This window comes from Lactuca saligna, chromosome 4, assembly GCF_052625555.1.
Source record: "Lactuca saligna cultivar CGN05327 chromosome 4, ASM5262555v1, whole genome shotgun sequence".
Classification (NCBI taxonomy): Eukaryota; Viridiplantae; Streptophyta; class Magnoliopsida; order Asterales; family Asteraceae; genus Lactuca; species Lactuca saligna.
The window spans coordinates 28,945,088-28,962,915 of NC_136420.1; the positions used below are offsets into that span (position 1 = coordinate 28,945,088).

General features: G+C 33.3%; 1 protein-coding gene and 1 long non-coding RNA gene across 3 annotated transcripts; one reads left to right on the forward strand and one right to left on the reverse strand.

The window, feature by feature from the left end:
• Positions 1 to 7,973: 7,973 nt before the first annotated feature.
• On the forward strand, positions 7,974 to 11,959 carry LOC145041453 (coniferyl alcohol acyltransferase-like). 2 transcript variants are annotated; one of them, XM_078989525.1, is made up of 3 exons: positions 7,974 to 8,428; positions 10,636 to 11,196; positions 11,388 to 11,959. In XM_078989525.1, the coding sequence occupies exons 1-3, from the start codon at positions 8,012 to 8,014 to the stop codon at positions 11,793 to 11,795; spliced, it is 1,386 nt and encodes a 461-aa protein (XP_078845651.1). In that variant the 5' UTR covers positions 7,974 to 8,011; the 3' UTR covers positions 11,796 to 11,959. The 2 variants fall into 2 exon arrangements, with proteins under 2 accessions (XP_078845651.1, XP_078845652.1); XM_078989526.1 differs by having other exon boundaries at positions 11,445 to 11,959.
• Positions 11,960 to 13,347: 1,388 nt separating this feature from the next.
• On the reverse strand, positions 13,348 to 14,710 carry LOC145038388 (uncharacterized). Its single transcript, XR_013679342.1, has 3 exons — positions 14,361 to 14,710; positions 14,080 to 14,146; positions 13,348 to 13,468 (listed from the first exon to the last, which is right to left on the reverse strand). It is a non-coding gene; the product is annotated as an uncharacterized LOC145038388 (long non-coding RNA).
• Between the last annotated feature and the right edge of the window lie 3,118 nt (positions 14,711 to 17,828).

Sequence of the window (17,828 nt, forward strand, 5' to 3'; positions counted from 1 at the left end):
ACCAACTTCAACCTTAGTCCACAACTTCAACCAATTAACACATTTATCCCAAGAGTCATAAATTTATATCAAAACTAACCTAGATATTTTCCACATAACGTCTTGTACAATCCCTGAAATGACAAGTTTGTAATATTCATAATATTTAACAATTACAAAATACAAGATATAAAAATAGGAGAACAACACCAATTTGTCCATTCTAAGGACTTTAAACAAGACCTATGTTTTAACCATTTGAAAGAAATTCATTGTATATCATCTGCCGTCTTCATCGGGTATCCACGATCATTTTTGAACAAAATGTCATTTTTGTCTTCCAAATTGCCCAAAAGAAGCAATAACTCAAAGCACACCTAAACTTAAGCCCTTTTTTGCTTAGCCTCAAATTCGCCAACATAGTCAGAATATCAGATATGTTTCTAGGAGAGAAATGAAACAGCACAGACCATTTTGCAACCAATTCCAGACAGCAACCGTGAAGGCATAATCAAAGAACAAGTGATCAACACACTCATCTAAACTAGCACAAAGGGGGCACATGGTCGAGTTCAAGTTCACACCTCTTTTAGTAAGATTCCAAGCAACAAGTAACTTATCCAAAAAGAGTTTCCATGAAAAACAATTGACTTTGATCGGAACCCAACTAACCCATAAAAAGTTAATACAACCAACCTCCATATCAACCTTCGCCATAATCATTCTCAAAGATTGCACATAGAAGGTTATGGACTCATCTCATTTCCAAATCCAAGAATCGAGGCTCATTAGATAACAAAACATTTTTTATTTTGTTGCACAACTCCATCAACAATACTATATGAAATCATAGTTTGAACCTCCGTATAACTTTTGGATACATTAAATTGATCTGTTGAAATCATCAACACGATTTCAGATAGCATGCATGAGATAACAATGAATGCAATGTGGTCCTTGATTGTGCTTGAAGAAGAGTAGAGGCTAAGAAAAAGGAAGAAGGTGATAATTAACCATCGATGGCGATTGTGGATTTATAAGGGGCTCGATTAAAACAAGTTAGTTATGAAAAAAAAAAAAGCGTTTAAAAATTCATGGTTCAACCTAGGGTTTGGTCGAGTTATGCCGTTTTCGAGATAAAGAATTTAATAACATAATAAATGAATCATTGTCTTGTTTCATGTCCAATAAGATTTAGAGAAACTGAGAAAAAAATAAAAATTTAGAATTACACCTGTTTATATACACACGTTATCATATTTTGAATTTTTGGTTTTATATAAAAGTTCAAAATTACTTCGTTATAAAAACTTTACTTTATATTATTATCATTACAATATTGACATAAAAGATTAAAAATATATACACATATATACTTATTACCTTATTAACCCTATAATTAAAACTCCTATCACATAATAACAATATTTAAAAAAAAAAAAAACTCCTCTCGCGTAATAACAATCATTTTAGTTTTTGTGTGTTTAAGAATACTAAAAAAACTAAAAACACGAGAGCATATGTTTTTACATTTCCAACATTTTCTTTGTTTGCATATATATATATATATATATATATATATATATATATATATATATATATATATATATATATATATATATATATATATATATATATATATATATATATATATATATGGAGTGGTTCAAATGAGAACCGTAAAAAATTAAGAACCCTAATTAATTAGTAAATATTTACACGATACTTTTATTAAACATGTTAAAATCCTAATTTTTTATATTTTTTGTATGAAAAGAGCAAACTTATAATTTTTACAGTCTAATATTTTTATCCGTATATACTCTCATATTTTAACACAAAACTTATATTAAATACAGATTTATACAATCTATTTACAGTTTAATACAAAAAATTCACAACTTAATATAAACCGTTTTACAATAATTTACTAATTCAAAAAAATCAAAAACTCAAACTCGACCACCACATGCCACCACCAACCGTCTGTATCAACATAGTATTGCTCCTTTCTTCCAAATCAGATTTGTAGATAAAGTCATGCATTAACAACTTAAATACTACATTCATAGTCTAATAAAGCCTATTAATTCACTCATTTGGAATTTAGTGCAAAACAACTATAAAAACCAGTGGATTCTTACAAATTATACAACAAAAAAATAAATATATTCATAAGAAAATTAACATAAAAATGTATACATAAATCATTCATATTTTAACACAAATTATAAAAAATTCACACCAAAATGCAATCAATTTACAATTTAAATAGAAAATTCATAGTTTAATGCAATCAATTCACATTTTTAAACACAAATATCATATTTTAATATAAAAATTCACAGTTAAATATAGAAAATTAACATCTTAATGCATTCAATTCATAGTTTAAAAAAAATCACAATTTAATACAAAAAAAATCATAGCTTAATACAGTCAATTCACAGTTTAAATAAAAAAAATTACAACTTAATGCAGATAATTCACAATTTAAAACACAAAAATCACATCTTAATATAGAAAATTCATAGCTTAGTACAATAAATCTCAGTTTAATATACAAAAAGTATGCATTCACAACCATATTATCAACTTAACACTATTAATACAATTAATTCACAGTTTAATACATAAAAAATACAGCTTAATACAATGAATGAACAATTTAATACACAAATTTCACATCTTATATAGTCAATTCACAGTTTAAATAAAAAATTCACATCTTAATAGAAATTAACACTAAGATTATTAAAACAAAAGAGAGAGAGAGAGGGAGAGAGAGAGAGAGAGAGAGAAAGAGATTAAAACATTAAATTTGCACCTTAATAGAAGAACAAAAACGATAAAAAAAATACATCGTAGAGATCTATAATAGATGTAAGTAGAAAAATAACATTTTTTTATTCATAACATTTAAAACTAATATTAACATGACTAAATAAAAACATTTAACATCACATTTCACAACTTAAAAAAACTAGACTTACATTATTTGAGAAAACATTAAAATTATAACACATTTTAAATTCAATTCACAACATAACAACTAAAAAACCTAAGTTATGAAACAAAAATCTATGCATGTATCATAACAAATAAGAACATAAACTTGGATTCGCTTATTAATAACATTGGATTCACAACTTAATAGTAGTTAAAACTAATATTAAGAAAAGTAAACAATAAAAAAATAGATTAAAACATTAAATTCACAGTTTAACAAAAGGAAAAATAATCAACACAAAAATTGACATACCTGATATAGATCTGGTGGTGTTTCACCAGAGATCAAAAAAAGATGGAGACAAGTTAGCGGTTTTTCACCAAATCTGAGACTTGAAGAAAACGAAACCAAATCCCATCGGAGTTTGTAGAACTGTACATCGATGTTGATAAAAATCGTAGATTTAAACATTTGTGGTGGCGAAAATCATAGATTCGGACCTGAAAACTTCTAATCTTGCAGTAGAGGAAAGAAAAATGAAAGATCTAGTGTGAGTAAGCTTTGATGCGACATAGATGATAATGTTTCAGTTGAGATGTAACCTAAAACACATTAGATCTGCATCAGATCTAATAGTTTTTCACCAAATATCAGAGAGGATGAGAAGGAGGCGAGAGAAATAGAAGGAGGCGGCACATCTGATGGTGTTTCACCGAAGATCAGAGTATGACGATAACAGTGGTAACGATCATTGACGATAGTGATGGATCTTCATTGCTTGTCAGAACTTGTAGATCTGGAACATAAAATCATAGATCTAGTGGCGTTAATCATGGATCTGAAACTGAAAATGTAGATCTATAATCATTTGGAGCATACAAATCTGAAGGAAGTAGTTGGCCGGTGGTAGGAGGCGGCAACAGTGGTGGTCGTTGGTGGTAGGTGGTGGTAAAGTTGGTGTGTTCTCCAAGTTTGGTGAGAGAGTTTGAAAAAGTTTGAGGACTTGAGTGTTTGACATCTGATACATAATAATGAGTTTTAAATTTAATTTGTCAAAAAAAAAAGTGGTTCTTACGGGTTCTCAATTGAACATTTACATATGGAACCGCTACCCGCTGGGTACCCATCGAAACCGGTTTATATATATATATATATCCGTGTGTGTGTGAGTGTGTGTGTGTGTTACTTAGACCGGTTTACAATATATTGGTCCGATTTTGTCCCTCTTTGGTGCGAATTGATACGATTTGGATCGAACTAAGTTGCAGTTTTATCGACAAAAGTTAACAAAGTTAATGTAACTGGGTTACCCACTCCCGGAACTGGAACCGCCGGTTCCAGAACTGGTTCCAAAAATTTAAGAACTACCTAGAGCGGTTCCAGTTCCGATTCTAACTTTCTAGGAACCGCCGGTTCCGGTTCTAACTTTCTCGGATACCATAGATAATCACACTATCATAGGGGATGATTTACTCTCCTGCACCTTGTGCACTGAACAGGGGATACGAAGAAAAAACAGGGGATAAAAGTTTTTTTGGAAAATTGCTTAATTACCAAGCTTTCTTCCGTCGGACTATCATTCTTCAAGCTTGCTATCTACTGCTTTCTTCTTTCTTCGATGGAACAACCCCAAAAAATTAGTCGGTGCCCCATTCAATCTCCGATTGACATTTTTTCCAGTCTAATCAATTCAGTTATTGCCTCTTAATGCTACTATGGGCGAGTGATAATTTGTGGAAAATCAGATCTTCCTTAAACCTTTGATCTTTTTCCAACAATCGATTAAAGAAGAGGGATTGGTGAGAGAAGCATGTTTCATTGATTTTAATCCCTGTTAATTTAAAGTTGCTTGATCACTGCAATACACAGAGAAGCACTGGTTAGTGCACTGGAGGCTTGAGTTGAGCAAAATGAAAATCTCAATCCCTCAATCTCCATCTCCCATATCCAATTTATGTTTTTTATTTTTTTAATCTAGTTTTTGGCGGTTCCCATTCAGTTTATGTAAAGATGCATGTTGTTTCCCAAATGGTTTTGTGGAGTATGTTGAAAAAATAGGCATCATTTTGTTGGGGATTTGTTACAAGTTGCAGTTGATTGTGCAAAATTTGGGTGGGCAAGTAGCGATTGGTTAGAAGCAAGAGTATGGGGAGATGATGATTAAGGTCGTGAAAGATTATGGTGGATTGTTCAAGGGTAAAAATATCGATGAAAAGCAGGTGGATGAGCCACAACGATGAGGTTGTGAAGCTTCCTGCTAGATTTGAAGGGGTCTTCACCGTCGTCAACGGAACGATGCTGAAAACGTCATGAACACTAGCAGTAAGATAAAGTATCCTCACAATCAAAGGCACCTCCGATGAACAACATACAACTCAAAGTAATAACATCCGTAAGAATTCAAAGTCGAAGGGTTGATAATTGAATATGTTTTGTTGGTTATGACGATGCAACAAAAACGAGTATAACAAAAATTGGCAATGTATTTCCTTTTTGATTTTGGGTTACAGGTTCTCTGAATGGAAGAGAGAAAATAGAGAAGAAGGGTGCAATGGGGAAGAAGACGAGAGAGAGAGAGATGTGGGTCATCTTATGGGAAAATTCAAAGTCAATATAGGAAAATTGGTGAACAAATATCAATGTGTCAAAGAGGTAATCGGGTGACCCCTTCACTTTGTCCAAAAGGATATAATCGCGACTCGACAAAAACGACTTCGTTCCCTCATAAGGTCACAAAAATTGTTTAGGGACTAAAGGGATAAACCCTAGAAAGTTCGTAGGGCATTTGTGTTATTTTCCCTATTGTAAATGTGAAAAGTGTATGCATAGTGTGATGTAATGGGTATTGATCTCTTAATATTTTTATTTTGCAGATGTGATACTAGTTCAACCACAAGAGATAATACCGAAATAGCTCAACAAATAATAAGAAATAAATAAGAATGGGACCGGATCACTTATGTCGTTAGCTATAGAGAGTGTTCATTGGTTGCAATTTCAGCCAAATATAGAGTTTTCGTGGGTAGCACATCTTTTTTTCTTCAGTATTGTCATTATTCAAAGTACCGTTTTTCAAAGAATGATTGCCGCTAGATTTATCGTTCCTACATATAGTACATTTTAATCGGTAAGAATGCCTCTAAAAATAAACACTAATGATTGTATAGCTATACAAAATGAAATTAAATCATGAATTGATTGTCCCTTATGAACATCCATTACGACACCTTTGATGCAAATTGATAAAAAATAATAATAAAGCATATTGGAGCATACATCCATGTCTATTGGAGAGAACAAAGTGCCCCTATGAACCAATATGGTTCTTGGGGTTACACCTCATGACGTCATCGTACAATATACGACACATCATAGCATAATCGATGCACAAACCAGGATGATCCGAAATCAATCCCCAAGAATTTGATGGTGTTGACTAAAGTTTTTTTTTATAAAGCCTTCTTGTTCATTCTCTTGTTCCTGATGTAGTCGATCATATGGGGGCAATGGTGGTTGATGGTATTAGTCAAAGAAGGTGGTGCCTGAAATGATTTTAAAGAAAGAGATGGAGAAAGATAATTGGGATTAGTGAGAAAATCAAGGTAAATACTATAATTATAGGGGATTATATTTGATATAATTAATTAACATTAATAATAAATATGTAAGATTACAAACATACCCTTATCTTGATTTTTGAAAAGATTGGATCATATTTATCCCTACATCCACACAATAGTTGTACATCCATATTTGAACCTACCTACCTATATGTGTGTGTGTGTGTATATATATATATATATATATATATATATATATATATATATATATATATATATATATATATATATATATATGAAGGCTTTTTTTGCCAAATATCATTCTCTTATGAGTGACATAATCGGACCAACCGGTTTCGGCGGGTACCCAGCAGGTAGAGGTTCCGAAAAAATGAGAATTGGAACCGGAACCGCTTAAGGCAATTCCAATTCCAGAACCAGCAGTTCCGAGGCGATTATGGTTCCAAAAGCGGGTACCCGGTTTTGATGTTCATCCTTACTCTCGAGTCTGTAAGTGGACCTAGATTATATTTGGATTTACCCTAGAGATGCCACCCTCGCTCTCTTTCACCAAATGATTGTCGCATCGATTGTGATTCCTCTTCATATGTCATTATTGATAGAATCGGGGAAGGATGTGTTGTCGGGAAAATTGCTTCTCTTTCACTTAAAAAATCCTTTTTCGTTCAATTATAATAAATGGCCTACAATCAACAAATTTGATATGGCCTTTACGACCCATAATAATCTTCAATACACTACACTTCGAATTTGACGTTAAAAATGATTTGGTAAGGTGGTGGTTGGTGGTAATTGGTCATGGTGGTGGTGCTGATGATTATGATTGGTTATTTTTGTTGATAATGGTGATTAGGGTGATGTAGTGGTGTAGATTTTCTGGGGACATCAATGGTGATGGTCGTAGTGATTAGTCGTTGGTGGATGGTTTTTTGGCACGAGGTGGGTAATTGTTGTAGTGTGTATGGTTGGTTTTTTTGAAGGCATGTGGGTGATGGTTGTGATGTGGGGTTTTGTTTGGTTTTTCGGTAACAATGTGATTGCAATGTAATGTGTTGCTGGTGATTTGTGGTTTCTTTATTTAAAAATTAAGATGAAAATAAGAAAATGAGAAAAAGTATATCTCAGATGACTTTTTTTGTTTAACATGCATTTAAGCATTTCTGACGGAGTTAGTCTTAGGGATCATTGGTGCAAGTTTTAGATTCTTAACATTTCGGAGTTAGTCTTAGGGATCATTGGTGCAAGTTTTAGAAACTATAAGAATGAAATGTGTCAAAGTTCAATATATTTGAGTATGAGTGCAGAAGCATCTAAACCATAAGGACCAAAACTGTAACTAATTTTGAAGATAATCAAGACATATACAAGGGTGATTTGACAACACTGGTCATCGGGCATGGCATTAGTGTCTCTCTCTCTATATATATTCCATATTGTAGTCTTTTTAAGTATCTTACAATCTCTCTCACACACAAACATTTTTACTGCTCCTCTCCCTGACATGAGTAGTAGGGACATGGTTTTCCCAATAGAGGTGATTGATAATGTAGTGGTGGGTGTAGAAGAACCATGGAATAATCATTGGTTACCGTTTACAAACCTAGACTTGATTTTCCCACCATTTGAAATTGGTTCTTTCTTGTGCTTCAAGAAACCCTCTAATGGAAGTTTCTCTACCATAGTAAATACCCTTAAAGCCTCCTTATCTCGAGCTCTCACCGTCTACTACCCCCTCGCCGGCGATATCATATGGAATCAAGCTGTCGAAGAGAAACAAATTCGCTGCAATCAAGGTGTTAACTTTGTCACAGCTGTTGCAGACGTGCAACTCAAGGAACTAAATTTTTACAATCCCGATAATGAAGGCATCGAGGCTAAACTTATGCCCAAGAAACCACGTGGAGTGTTTGCTGTTCAGGTAATGTTTTACAATTGAATCAAAATAAAATATATAGATGGTTAATAGGAAGGTTCATGCATATAAGTTGGCGACTATTGAAAGAGTTTAATTAATTACATGATATGGTACTACATCCGATAAACGACTTCATGGCAGGGACAAACCTATTGCCCGAGGGATCCTATACAACTACTCGATTTTTCATATTAATGTAAATAGGACCCGAGTTTTATGAAATTATTTGTTATATACGTTAATATATTATAAGTTACGCAAACATTTAAATGAAACTTTAGGAGATCAGATTGCTAATAGGTCGGGCGCCTTTTATTCCCCACTTCTTTTTAATCAATGATCGAATCCGTCCTACAACCATTTGCTTTATTTTTTGGGTAATCTGTTTCACTTCATAACTCTTTGTTAATTCCAATTTGATTTACCCATAGATCGTGTGAGTTCGCATTTTGAACTAATATTTCTACTTTATATCTGGGTTACAAGAAAATCTACTTTAAGATAATCCAAATGAATACTTACGAATCTAAGAAAAAAACATGAACCAAATTGCTAGTGAATTCAGAAAGAGAGAGAGAGAGAGAGGGGGTTGTAACTATGGTTTAATAGAGAAGTCGTATTTATACTTGATATATTAGAGTTTTCATCACCTAAATTAGTGAAGAGAATCATGGATTTAATGATATTGTTAATGGTTTTCAAAATTGATAAGATTTGTAAATTTTACCATAATAATATGTAGGGTTGCCTTCAACCCCACCCATTGATTGGTTGGTGGGGCTCACCGTCAGGGGCTCTACCCCTTGGACCCCGTTAGGGGCACTGCTCCTAGACCTGCAAATAGGAGTGAGAATTATTTGGTTCGGAATCGAAAAACCCGAAAACAAATTGAACCGAAATCAATTTCAGACAGAACAATATTCAAATTTGGTTTTCGGTTTGGTTCAAGACCAACCGAATTGTGAATTTGGTTTTTGGTTCGAACTTCGGTCTCATGAAGTTTAAACCAAACTGAACTGAAATAACCGAATTTCATAAATTAATTAATTAAAAAATATATTTTATATTTTATATTAAATAAAAGTATTAATTATAAAGTAAAAATCATTTTAACCCATTTACTATTTTGATCATTTTATATGAAACTTTAGATATTTGTGTTTGCAACTTTAGGTTTTTATGTTAAAAACATTTTAATTTATGTTATAAAAATTTTTAAGTTTATATTTGGTTTCGTCGGTTTTCAAACCGAACCAAACCAAATTTGATCTGGAGAATTTGAATTCGATTTGGTTCGGTTTTCGAATTGAACCAAAAAAATTTTCAAACCTAGGAAATCGATTCGAGGAAACCAAAAAACTGAACCGGCTCCCACCCCTACCTGCAAGGGGGCGCGACCCACTTGAACCTCGTTGTTTTGTTGTACGGTTTATAATTCGATATTATACTTACATGCACTCTACATTCATCAAACATATAATATAAAGTACTAATGATAAGTCTCTTAGCTTATATATTAATTCTAATCATACAAAACATCTGGTGAAGACATTCTAATATTATAACTTCACACTGATAATACAATGATATATATGCCAGGTTACAATAAGATATTGATAGATAAGAGATTAGATCCACAAAGATCAACTTTATACAATCAAATATATAATTCCGTTAACCAATACATTTACTAGTAACTTTCGCAACGTAAATTGTACTATATCTTATAATAACTTGTAAATACTATCTATAATAACTTTTGTATTTATTTATGTTTTTATGAAGCTGCATTTTACCAACGAAAAAAATGACACTAAACATGCTCAATATACCATCGGAAATAGTCACAACAGAAATCTGCTTTAAAATCTGTCACTAAATGATTAGGTCAGTATTCCATCAAACTTGAACCTAAAGTCTACATAAAAAGTGTATGTACGTATAAGGTATACTGTGAATAAATCAGTTAATAATTCTCAAAGATTCTGTTGCTAATAAAAAATTACCAAAGCCCTTTTATCCGACTGAATTTTTTTTCTGTCAAAGTTTATTTCAATAAATGGATTATCCGACAGGAATTTGATTCTGCCTTTTTTATAATAGTGTTATTTGTTTATTAATCAGTATCTTCTCAAATAAAAGAATACATAAAACATTTCAATCTTCAGTTATCTGATTGGCTTATAAAGTATTGTTTTAATTACGTACAGGTTACGGAGTTAAAATGTGGAGGCATAGTGATAGGGTGCCTTTTTGATCATAGGATAGCGGATGGGTACTCGGCTGACATGTTTATCTCATCATGGGCAAACATAACTCGTACAGGAACTGATCTGTCTATGTTTCCCTCCTTTGAAAGATCCTACTTCAATCCGAGGTGTCCACCCATTTATTCCACATCAATCGACAATATGTTTGCTCCCTTTTTACCACCATCCAAGACTACAAATGATCAAAATGACGATAATGGAGACCATTCACTCGTTAATCGCACATTTTATGTTGAGGGTGAGCAAATTAAAAGGCTACAACTGTTGGCAAGTGAGAATGGGTGCATGAGGTCAAAGGTAGAGGCATTTACCTCCTTCTTGTGGAAGAAAATTGCACTGAGCATGGAAGACTCCGGGAAGCACAACAGAGTGTGCAACGTGGCTGTTGCAGTCAATGGAAGGAGAAGATTGAGTGAGGGAGATGGAGAAGAGAAAGAAAAACTGATGGCTTCATACTTTGGCAATGTTATATCAATGCCTTATGGGTCGAAAACAGCACAGGTAATAAATTTATACAAGTGTCGCCACTAAATATACATTTTGTTCTTCATTTCTAATCAAACGTAACAACCTATATATTCCTGTAACTTGCAAACCATTTTGTTAATTTTGTATCTTTTATAACTATAAGTTATGAATACTATTACATATTGTAATATTGTAATTCTAACTTGGTGTTTTTGACAAGTTAGGAGTTAAGGGGGATGTCATTGGCTAATGTTGCTACAGAGGTCCATGAATTCTTGCAGATTGCAACTAATAAAGAACATTTCCTGGAGCTGATAGATTGGGTGGAAGAAAAACGGCCACAACCACTGACATCAAAGGCATTTGCTGGTGAAGAAATGGCGGTGATGGTGTCAGCAGGACAAAGGTTTCACACCATGGACGGAACAGATTTCGGGTGGGGTAAGGTGGCTTTTGGATCATGCTATGTACCATCTGAAAGCTCGGACTTTTTGGTGATGATAATGCCTGGACCAGTCAACGACGAGGATTGGATTGTCTACATGCATTTGCCACTGAAACACATAAACTACATCGAGGTAGATGCTAGTGACGTGTTGAAGCCATTGAACGTTGATTATCTCAAGCTTTAACTCAAGTTACATAATTCACTGGGATTGTGATGGATTGATGTTTTAGTTTGGAAAAACTACTTTATTCATACCTCCTAAATTGACGTTGCAAACGTTAAGTATGTTGTGTTTGCTTGTGTGGTTTGGATTTGATCTCAATAATTTGAAAGTGTGTATTTGAATCTTATACTTATTTCAAAAGTAGTGTGTTGTATAATATGACACTACAAAAAATCAACCCTAGTACAACCACAACATTAATGTCGTCCTTAAAGGTACACAAGTCAGCGCTTAGATATCCAATGATGGCAAGTGGTCACTAAAAGTTTCGCACTATCATTTTAGAATGTCGTCTATAGATCGGCCTCTCCAGACATCTCGTCGCAGAATCCGGCTCGCTTTAAACATTAAAACTAAAAGAAAAAAAAGCGACAACATTAAACATTTCCTTGTTTAAGACTTGAAGCAATTTTCCATTTGATTTCTAAATGCCTAAGAGGAAATCGCAATAGGCATTAGCAAATTAAATAGAAATTAAATATATATGCACCAAAAATATTCGTTACTAACTTCTTATTGTAGCGAAATGGAAAATACATACATCAAAAATTTGTAGTTACTAACTTATTAGTATAAGCTTTGATCAGTTTTGAGTTTCTTTTTTTTATCTGTTTTTTATTTATATCAAACATATTAAACTAAATTCAAATATCCATATATAATACACATATATTCAAATTTACTGGAAATTGTTTAATGCTTTTAATTTGAAAACAATAATAATGTCAAAGTCTCGTAAAAGTCAAACAAAAAAGTAATGGATCAATGAAGGTAAAATAACAATCATAATTATTACATCGTAAGACTCGAATCGGTACAAAAACATACGATATATATATATATATATATATATATATATATATATATATATATATATATATATATATATATATATATATATATATATATATATATATATATATATATATATAGGCTTAGGTTATTTTGTTTTTACTGAGTATTGTGTGACAAAATGTATAATATATATATATATATATATATATATATATATATATATATATATATATATATATATATATATATATATATATATATAGGCTTAGGTTATTTTGTTTTTACTGAGTATTGTGTGACAAAATGCACAAATCTGAACCAATGGATGAAATTAATCAATGAACATGATTTGAGGGTGTATGATATTACAATGGGGTAACATGTAGCATATAATCACACAATTTTAAGCAAAAGGGTATTTTAGACAATTAACTACATTTATAAAAGGAAATTTTCGGATTTTTAGGGATGATTAATTTTCCTAATTTAAAAAAAAATCTGAATTTTTTAATTAATTCAATTTCAAATTTTTACCGATTTTATTCTGTCAAAATATTATTTGTTAGAATGATGCTCTTTCAGAATTTTATTCTAATAGAATATTATTTTGTTAGAATGATGCTCTTTCAGAATTTTATTCTAATATAATATTATTGAAGAAAAACAAAATTTTTGAATCGAATGTTGAAAAATAACAACATTCTAATATATTCTTATACATCCAAACTTAAATACAAATTCATACATATTCTTACAGACTAAAATCTTTATACATTTTAATATAATTATACATATTCTAAAAGAATATCAAGGTCTTCAACGCCTTCTTCCAGTCATTCCTATCACAAATACAACAAAAACTAATAATTGTTAAAAAAAACATGTTACTTACAATTAACTATCACTTAATATATTCTGATAGAATACATAGAATATGATATAATGCTTATAATACATTCTGACAGAATACATCGATTTTATTATGATAGAATAAATTCTGATAGAATATATAGAATACATTCAAAGGTATTGTATTTACAGCTAGTAATTCCGACAGAATGCATACCACAAGGTTAAATTCTTTAAATACTCTTCAGACATTTCAACAAACACTTGTTAGACATTATCATCGAACAAGCCAAAAACCATATTTGATTTACTTGCAATAGTTTACATATAAACATAATTTCCAGCAACATGATTTAGAATGTATACCACAAGGTTCAAAGAGTAAATTAATTTGTGTTGATGAAAAATAAAAAGGCACAAACAACCTAGAATTGTATTCCATAACCGAAAGAAAAACAAAATATATGGCAGACCCATTAAAGCATAGAAACATGGTTTTCATATAAGATTTGAAAACATTATTTTGTAAGAAAGAAGAGCATCCACATAAAAGAAATTGAAACTCATCAACTTGAACACATGAATAAAGAATGTTACTTACATTATAAGGCCCTGATACAAGAGTTGGAACCATACGAACTAACATCTTTTTCTATGCTTCCTTCTAACTAAAAGTGACTCATTAAGCAAGAAAGAACAAATTTTGGAATAAGTAACTGAAGTTCACTGAGACATTTTAACAAACAATTGGTGTGCAAATCGGAATATTTTCAATTCCACCAACAGTTCACTAAGACAGCAAGTTGGAATATTTTCAATTCTACATAACTAAAGAACTTACTATCTAAATATGACATTTTTTTAACAAAAAAGAAAAGTTACCCGGATCTGATCGATGGTGTGTGCCATGTGTCTCGTTACTAATCTTTGTAGAAAAATCAATCATATGCCGTGAAGATGATGACTGTGTTGCATGTAGTATATGAAGATGATGAAGAAAATGTCGACGACGGCATAGGGTTAATTATTTGGAGACTTGAAAATGATAAGGTTTATAAAAAAAACTGCACACGTGATTTAAGGGACCACCATTCGACTTCCCTGAATTGTTTGATGCCTTCTCGATTTGATGAAGACGATGATGAGGACCAAAGTCCCTTTCTCAGCCCACCCTACAAATCTATTTGACCCTCACTAGTGCCCTTGATTTTTGACTGCTCCCATTCGATCGTTCCTTATTCTCGATCTGTTGAAGAAGACGCGTCCCCTCTTTGTGCATTTAGGGTTGTGGATATGATGATTTTAAATAAGCAAAACAGTAGTAGACGTGATTTAAGGGATATACCAAATATATAAGAATTTATTTTTAGTTTATAAAAACAAAATGACCCATCTACCCTTTTTTTACATTAATGATTTATTTATTTTTCTTGAATTCTTATTGGTGCATTTAGGCACACAATAGTTGCTAAAAACATTTGAACCTAATTCTATATATATATATATATATATATATATATATATATATATATATATATATATATATATATATATATATATATATATATAGAGAGAGAGAGAGAGAGAGAGAAAGAAAGAAAGAGAGAGGGAGACAAGGTTCAAGTATTCTAACTAATTATTGTGTGGATGTAGGAATAATATGGACCAATCAAAATTGAATAAATAAATAATAGTAATTTAGTAATTTGATTAATAACTTCTACAAATACTTCTTCCTATAATCATGGTATTGATAGGTTGGCTTTTAACCTAATTTTTCCCCATCTATATCTACAGCCGTTTTCTCTTTTTCCAAATACCAAATATAGGTCGCATACCACAATCACCGATCCGGCAACGACCACAAACACCGATCAACTTATGTGCGCCATATCTCATCAACATAATCTTATCAATCTAACCCTAATCGCCATCTACCCTTGGGTGGACTGGTGAACGAAGGTGATGAGAGGGAAAATATGAAGGCTTCGCAGGCGACATTCGCCGATCACATGGCAAGCGAAGGTCGTCGTGTCCGGGGTCGGCGAATTAGAAGCAACCAAGCTTCTCTGTTCATGTCCGGTGGCGAGGAGCAAGTTCCTGGCGTCACCAGTAGCGAAAACTTCGAACCAGTTGAGGTTTCCGAAGGTTCTGTTCGATGAACGGGGAAGAGGAAGGTACGAGAGTTTCAGTTAGTGGGAAGGAGGCACGAAAGCGGAATGGTTCAAAGGGTTCCGAAGGCGGCTTGAGGTGCGAACGAAGGAATGGTTCGATGGGGAAAATCAATCGACGAGGTCGAGACCTTCGGGGGTCTATAGCAATGTGAACAATAGAGAAAGAAACAAGGGGTTGAAGATTACGTGTTCGGCTCCAGTAAGCTTCTTACTTCATCTTTTCTTTATCTTTGAGATTAGCAGCAAGCGAAGTGTTTTATGTGTCTTACTCCACGAAAACAGCCTCTCTACTAGGGTCGTTTCACTCTTCGATGACATCAAGAAAATCAAAGGAAAGAGGGGTGTTTGGGGTCTATTCATCTTACCAAAAGTGTAACATCCGCAGATTCAGGCTAGTCAATTTAGAGGCAATAGGGGTCGAAAATGACTTTTCGACAAAATATTATTTAGAATAAATAACCTTAACCAAGTTTTAGAATATGTCACAAGGTTTACGTACATATAAAGAACGTCGAAATCCGAGTTATAACGAAGAAGTTATGGCCCGTCGAAGTTTCGCGGCGGAACCAACACGGCACCTGGAAGCGTAAATAGTGAATTTACATATAAAGAACGTCGAAATCCGAGTTATAACGAAGAAGTTATGGCCCGTCGAAGTTTCGCGGCGGAACCGGCACGGCACCTGGAAGCGTAAATAGTGAATTTACGATGGAGGACTTTTTAGCCTTAGTGATCTAAATGAAATCCGTAGAGTATGTTAAACTAAGAGCGTCAATAAAAAGAACGCCCAAATCTGACTTCGTATGAGGAAGTTATGATTTTTCTAAGATTCGGCTTAGCAGTGTACAACTCGAAACTCGAATTTTAGTTCGAGCGGTTTTTGGCTTACGCAACCTAAATGAGAGTTGAAGATCTCATTAATAGGAACTCAACAGTAAAAAGACAAACTAAAACGGAGTCCGTATGAAGGAGTTATGAATTCTTCGCGGTCATTTAACAGTCTAAACGCCTCCTACTGTTAAATTTGAGACGGTCGAGAATTAGCCGACGGAGTCTAAACAAAAGTTGTAGATCTTGATTTTACCTACGCGTTGAAAAAAAGAACGTCGAAAACGGAGCTTGTATGCGAAAGTTATGATTTTTCTAAGTTTGAAGGCTTATACGCGATAGGGGGTGACGTAGCACCACCAGAATTGGACACGTGGCACCACCAGAAGGTTGCCACATGCACCAACTCGGCGAGTCATGACTCAGACTCGGCGAGTCCATCAGATTTCTCCACTATAAATAGAGGTGTCGGGTTCCATTCATTCTCACACCTTCAAGCCCTTCTTTCTCTCTCTAAACTCTCTCTCTAAGCCTCCCTAACCCCCCAAAGCCTAGGGTAACTCCCTAGCACGAGGCGGAAGCCCCGGAGCGCCCGACGGCTCCGAGAAAAGAGCCTTTCGGCTTGAAAAACGCTGCTCCAGCGAAGCCCGGTTTTTACGAAAAACCCGCTGTAAGTGAGCTACGACTACGCTAATTTTAATATAGCTTCTAATTAATTATAGTAACATTATTAGGACCTTAAAATAATTATTTGGGCTATTATTATGAGTTATATTGAGTGTTATTTAACGCTTATATAATAATAATAATAGTCAGACTATTAATTTGTCGCGGATATCGATAGACTAAACCCTAGTGGTGTTGATACTAGGTTTTATCGAAGGAAAATTGTTTTGAGAGTATCGAAGCGTTGTCCGAGTGTTGAGTCACCACCTATCAGGTGAGTGCATGGTCCCTTTCATCTTACACATAGATATGAAGTATTTTATTATAGATTACGTGCTATGTGTGCATATTGTCTGAATACTTGTTGTCTATGCTGATGAAAGATTTTATACATGTTTTAAATGATTTAAACTGTATATGTATTTTATATTTACAATAATGTTGGGGTATAACATGGGTAGCTGGAGTATGAGTTGGCTGATGAGTTGAGAGGTGAAATAGACCGTGAGGTGAGGATGAGAGGTGGACGATGTGAGAAGCCTTTCTCCCAAATGATAGCCCCGTCATTCAGCAGAGTATGGATGACAACCACGGACTGTTGGGGTGCAAAGTTTTTCATTCATGACTTTGTAAATGTTTGACTTTTGTAAAACCCACTTGCATGTGGTGCTTTAGCCTTTAG

Excerpts from the sequence above, each read along its gene's own strand:
- LOC145041453 (XM_078989525.1), top strand. The coding sequence starts at position 8,012 with ATGAGTAGTAGGGACATGGTTTTCCCAATAGAGGTGATTGATAATGTA. Across the intron at positions 8,429-10,635 it reads GTGGAGTGTTTGCTGTTCAG|GTTACGGAGTTAAAATGTGG; the intron begins GTAATGTTTTAC and ends AATTACGTACAG. Across the intron at positions 11,197-11,387 it reads ATGGGTCGAAAACAGCACAG|GAGTTAAGGGGGATGTCATT; the intron begins GTAATAAATTTA and ends TTGACAAGTTAG.